Raw genomic sequence first — 6,503 nt, 5'->3', positions numbered from 1 at the left:
TATATATATATATATATATATACACACACACACACACACACACACACACACACACACACACACACAGGTCTTGATCTTGTTCCTTCTTGTTCATCAGGTGACATAATTTGAAAGTAAATAACACTCACCGGTGATATTGTTATACAAAGCAGTTTCAAAGCATTGGCTATCGTAACACAAACCTATTTTAGTATATCTGAATAATACCATGTTGTTATTTCATTACAACATTCAAGAAAGAAATAAAAGTTATAGTCATAAAACAACAGTTAACAGTAGACACTGTAAAACTGTGTAATCCAACTACGGAGCTCATCTTGAAGCATTACGCTTTATTGTCATCATTTTAATCTTTGTTAGGCATCCGTAAAGGCATTTTAAGGGCATTGGCTCTGGTATGTACTTGTTGAAACATGTTTAGACTTTAAGCTGTGTATGGACTTGTGTGAGATGGGAGCACTCAATGGACAATTTGTTCTGTCGACATGTAGTGTTCAAATTAGGAAGTGCCTTCATAGGATGAATTTAGCTCTAGTTCTTCGGTCAATTCATATTTAACTCTAATATTTGTACCATCACTTAACCATGACATGGCACGTTTTTCTCTTCCTATGCATGCTGCTTCGCGCCTTCGTGCAGAGACTTCTGGCAACCCTTCTCTTGAACAATCCTTGTCAAATCTGGTGTGTATTCCGTTGTTGTAACTCGAAGCAGGCACTGTCTGCATGCGAGCTGCAGCGGTTTCTTACTACTTGGGTCAGCATGCCACTTTTTTTGACCGAAGATCGACTTTTGAAGTGACCAAACTCCCGCGATCGACCGGATCACGCATGTGTAAGCATATGCACACGCACGCACGTGGGCGTCCAATCATGCACATGTGCGTAAATACACGCACGCACGCACGCCAAGATGAGCAACAGCCGGAACGTCACCGAACATGAACAAAATTGAAATACACAGACACATTAAGCTTTTTGCCCCCATTTCGTTCTCCCAAACCTCGCGGTTGACTTGGGACCAGTCCACTGGCACCCGGTTGATGGCGATCAACGTATTGGGCACCCCTGCTTTAAAATCAGAGGTAATTCGCTGACTAGCTTATTGCTTAGTGCCGTTGTTTGTGCATGAGCGGTGATGTAAATGTGAAAATTCAGTTGTTATCTGACTGGTTGCCCTGTATGTCAATCAAGTAACGGGAATGATGATAGGCTGACATCGTAAATTCTGCTGTACTTAGCGCTGTTTGAATGGCAGCGCCACTGCCGAGGCATTGAACCAGCCAAAGAGCCGCATGCTGCTTGCGAGCTATGCGTTAGCCAGCCCTGCACTCGGTCATCAAATCAGTGTCAGTTCAGTCTGTCAAGTGGGTTGCCTGCAGGGATTTTTAAAGTCCAGCACTTGTCAGTATTCTGTATCAACACAGTGTGTCAATATGCTTCATGATGCCTCATCGACCCATCACTACAAGATATGTTCCAATACATGAACAGCAGCTCTCACAATGCATTTTGTACAGCCATGCCAGATCATCTTCCTCTCCATTATTGGAGCTAATACACAACAGAGTGGTGAACCGTTGACAGCTCTGTCCTTCAAATATCTGACATGTAGCCAAAGATACAAGCACAACTTCAATCGTTGCACTGCAGCTAAGTCTGAATGCACGAGTGTAACTGGAAGTGAATCTGACTTGGCTGAGTGTGTTTCACCTTGATGCGGGTGACAGCCTCCTGCGCTTGCATCATGCGGATGTTCTTGGTAGGAGTCTTAACTGATAGCATCTGAGTGTCACCCAAGTAGTTTGCTGCAAAGATGATCCCACCAATAAGGTCGTCCGGGTCACATGGGCCTGGGACTGAACAGTTAGAAAGAAGATACATATAAAGAATGGCATCTATATTCACATAATCATGGATAGCAGTATGGTGTGCACACTTGTTTTAAGGCTCTTTAGAATCAATCAAAAGAATTAATAGGAAGCACATAAAAGTAAAAGACACTTCTGTATCTTTTCACCCTAATTAGTCATTTTATGTATTCTCATGTCACCTCATCATCTCATTAAACTGCATTGTGCACTGTCTGTGCTTAAATAAAATGTATTTACCTCCCAGCTATGAAAACCCTTACTGTCACAGCCTTTTATTAATGGCTGATTTCAGGCGATCAACGTATTGGGCACCCCTGCTTTACAATCAGAGGTAATTCGCTGACTAGCTTATTGCTTAGTGCCGTTGTTTGTGCATGAGCGGTGATGTAAATGTGAAAATTCAGTTGTTATCTGACTGGTTGCCCTGTATGTCAATCAAGTAACGGGAATGATGATAGGCTGACATCGTAAATTCTGCTGTACTTAGCGCTGTTTGAATGGCAGCGCCACTGCCGAGGCATTGAACCAGCCAAAGAGCCGCATGCTGCTTGCGAGCTATGCGTTAGCCAGCCCTGCACTCGGTCATCAAATCAGTGTCAGTTCAGTCTGTCAAGTGGGTTGCCTGCAGGGATTTTTAAAGTCCAGCACTTGTCAGTATTCTGTATCAACACAGTGTGTCAATATGCTTCATGATGCCTCATCGACCCATCACTACAAGATATGTTCCAATACATGAACAGCAGCTCTCACAATGCATTTTGTACAGCCATGCCAGATCATCTTCCTCTCCATTATTGGAGCTAATACACAACAGAGTGGTGAACCGTTGACAGCTCTGTCCTTCAAATATCTGACATGTAGCCAAAGATACAAGCACAACTTCAATCGTTGCACTGCAGCTAAGTCTGAATGCACGAGTGTAACTGGAAGTGAATCTGACTTGGCTGAGTGTGTTTCACCTTGATGCGGGTGACAGCCTCCTGCGCTTGCATCATGCGGATGTTCTTGGTAGGAGTCTTAACTGATAGCATCTGAGTGTCACCCAAGTAGTTTGCTGCAAAGATGATCCCATCAATAAGGTCGTCCGGGTCACATGGGCCTGGGACTGAACAGTTAGAAAGAAGATACATATAAAGAATGGCATCTATATTCACATAATCATGGATAGCAGTATGGTGTGCACACTTGTTTTAAGGCTCTTTAGAATCAATCAAAAGAATTAATAGGAAGCACATAAAAGTAAAAGACACTTCTGTATCTTTTCACCCTAATTAGTCATTTTATGTATTCTCATGTCACCTCATCATCTCATTAAACTGCATTGTGCACTGTCTGTGCTTAAATAAAATGTATTTACCTCCCAGCTATGAAAACCCTTACTGTCACAGCCTTTTATTAATGGCTGATTTCAGAGGTTTTTCATCTGTTTAAGCCTTGTAAATTTAATAAAGTAAAAAAACCTCATGGTGCCCTGAGTGGCGGCTGAGCTTTATGCCGGCAGTAAAATTCAGCCACCGTTAATTAATTAAATAAATCATTTCTCATTAGCGCTATAGAAATGGTGCCTCATGTGAGGCAAACTTAAGTTGTGTCTTTCACTTATAAACACACGTTCAGTCTCTACTAGTTCCATGCAGTGTTCTTTTTGGGAACTCCGGCGGTGTCATGTTACCAAGGAAACCTAACTTATGCACCAGATCTGCCCTGTCTTTTAGAGCACAGCGTAGATAAAAAGAGGTATATACTAGATGAAGAGGTGTTTAAGACAAGCCACAATTAAATTGGAGTATATTTGTCTACTTGTTGAATGTGATCTACACAGCATACCAGCTGGGCCAAATCTAAGCCTGCGAATCTCTACGCAGGGAGAGTTATCAGTGAGTCACGGGACAATCTTGACGAAACTTGCCTTGCTAAACTAACCCCAAGTCCATGGTGCAAAAACATGAGAATTCTGTCCGTGGAGAGTGAGAGGCGCCAACTTGACTAACAACTGCCGCATTTTAGCACTTATTCCATATCATTAGTGCATTTCACTAGTTTGGTCTGTGTCAACACTGGGTGGATATTCAGCCACACTAGTTCTGCACTTTCTTGTCCTAGCTGCACAGAAACGTTTGGTATTTGTGGCAACTAGTGCTCACAGAAGTTGAACTAGTGACACCAGGAATCACACTAGTCGTGGCTAATTCCCAGCTAGTCAGCTTTTTGATGGCCAAGTGACCCACTAGACCAGGGGTGTCAAACATACGGCCCGCGGGCCGGATCCGGCCCGCAAAGGAGTTTAATCCGGCCCGCGAGATGATTATGTAAAGCATGGTGTCAAACATACGGCCCGCGGGCCGGAACCGGCCCGCAAGGAGGTTCAATTAGGCCCGCAGGATAATTTAGAAGTGAAAAAAATGCATTAAAGACAGAATTAATATTTTTAATAAGGTGCAATTCATTGAATATCCGCAAGGGGACACTGTTTTGATCAGAGAAGAAGACAACAGCAGCCTCAGTCCGTCACTGTGACAGACCTATGACAGCAGACGCTATCAATAGCACTCTCACATTTACACATTTAATAGCACTCTCCTTAGTTTGTAAGATTACATTTAGATTTTATATGCACGTGTAAATGGTTTAAAACTTCCTTTCTTTATGAATCTCGTTTAATCTTAAAGTGCATTACTATATTTTTCAACACCAATTACTTGTTAATGTTTGTACAATCAGTGGGATCATTTGCAATGCATATATGTGAATGATAAAAGTAAATTGCACATTTGTCGAAGGAAATGTAAGGTGCTTCATGAAATATTTTGTAAAAGATATGTTCATTAAATTTCAACATTTTCCTAATGTTCTTGTGCTTCTTTATACCAAAACAAAGGAAAGGCATTGTTTTGGTTATTTATAGCAAAGTATGGTATCATTTTAATGGTCCGGCCCACTTGACATCTACCGAGGCCGTATGTGGCCCACCATGTGAAATGAGTTTGACACCCGTGCACGAGACCAAACTAGTGAGGTTCAATGGGACACTTGGCCATCAAAAAGTCCAGTCTTACTAGTTAACTAGTAAGATAAAAAAGCATTGGTGTGTTAATGAGTGAAATGTGGATTGTTAACAAGTGACCCACGATTTCCTGCACTAGTTAACTAGTGAGAGCTGAAATATCCACTAGTTAACTAGTAGTGGATAAAACAGTGATTAGTTAATTAGTTTAAGCCCCTTAAACCTTTGATATCGAACTAGTGAGTGTAAACATTTTACTTCTTAACCAGTAATGCCCCAAATATCCATTAGTTCCACTAGTGCAACATTTTCACTTAACTAGTTCAACTAGTGAGCTCCAAAATGGAACTAGTGGGTGACAACCTACTCACTACTCAACTAGTTAGTTTTTTTAAATTTAACTAGTTAACTTATGACAGCCAAATGTTTACTAGTAGAACAAGTGAAACACTAATTGCTCACAAGTAACACTAGTTATGCTAAATGCTCATCAAGAGGCAGGAAAGTGCCAGAAGTGAACACCTCTTATTGGCAAAAACAAATGCATGCCACAAGGGTTTTGTCACGGTTCGGTTTCTGGTCTGACCAGCAGGTGGCATGTGTGGTCTTCTGTGCACACCTGCTGCCAATCCAGTCATTAGGGGACTCTGTATTTAAGGACTCTGCTTCAGTTCACCTGTGTCGGAGTATTGTTTATTGCCTTGCTGTTTCCATGCTCTCAGACCGCTTTTGCTATAGACATCGTCGTGTTCACGCTTTTGATACCCTCGGTAACATTGTTCTTGTATGTATGGCTTTGTTTTGTGAATTGGCTTTTTCTTGTGTGTAGTTGATACATTGTTTTTCGTTTGTATTCTCGGGACTAGTTTTCCTCTCTTGCCTTTTTGTGCAAGCGCTTTTTGTTATTCGTTTTTGTTTTGTTCTTCCTGGTCCTTGTTTGGACCAGTGCTTTATGTTCTACTTTGTCGGTGCGAATTTTTGTATTAAACATTTTTGTAACGGAGACCTTGTTGGAGTCTACACTTTTGGGATCCAAACTTATTTCGGCTTGTCCGAAACCTGACAGGTTTTAACTAACATGCTTAGTCAATATAAAACTAATCTAGGCAACCACTTGATTTGACACTGATCAAAGAGTAACCCCACGTGGTAAGACAGAAGGGAGGTTGCTGAGCGGGGCTGAGAAGATGCACAGCCAATCAACATGGCTGTGCATCATGGGATAGATCCACTCATGCTGTTATTGGTTGATGTCGGCGCTGGGAACCAATCAAGTTACAGCCATGCGCAAAACCTCTGAGTCATTCTGCATTTTTTTCTGAATACAGTACTTTGGGAAAAAAAAACAAAAAAACTTGTGATGCACCTAGGCCGCGATAATCAAAGCGTGAAATAGCGAGGGATCACTATACTGTATGTCTGCCTTTCTCCCTCTATATATACAGTCGGGTGCAAAAGTAGGTACACAAATAGCAGGACAATGATCCAAAACACCACCAAATCCACCTCTGAAAAAATGAAATAAAATATTAAAACCCTCGTGCCATACAGGTACACATCATGTACACCTGACTGCATGCCATGCATGGGTTTTAGTGAGTGTTTGTGTGTGTGTGTGTGTGTGTG

The 6,503-nt window shown here is 41.7% G+C and overlaps 1 protein-coding gene across 1 annotated transcript in view; it reads right to left on the bottom strand.

Moving 5' to 3' along the window:
• The window catches only part of LOC109510519 (amyloid beta A4 precursor protein-binding family A member 1-like), a 61,744-nt gene that overhangs the window by 36,125 nt on the left and 19,116 nt on the right, over positions 1–6,503 (bottom strand). The window contains exons 4-5 of the mRNA XM_019860869.1: positions 2,814–2,978; positions 1,713–1,858 (exon numbers count right to left, since the gene is read on the bottom strand). Coding sequence (XP_019716428.1) covers positions 1,713–1,858; positions 2,814–2,978 — 311 coding nt within the window. The remainder of the gene's footprint in view (positions 1–1,712; positions 1,859–2,813; positions 2,979–6,503) is intronic.

Source organism: Hippocampus comes, unplaced genomic scaffold (genome assembly GCF_001891065.2).
Source record: "Hippocampus comes isolate QL1 unplaced genomic scaffold, H_comes_QL1_v1.1 scaffold130, whole genome shotgun sequence".
In the NCBI taxonomy this organism is placed as follows: domain Eukaryota; kingdom Metazoa; phylum Chordata; class Actinopteri; order Syngnathiformes; family Syngnathidae; genus Hippocampus; species Hippocampus comes.
The sequence above is the reverse complement of the archived record's forward strand: the minus strand, read 5'-3'. Positions and strand labels throughout refer to the sequence as shown.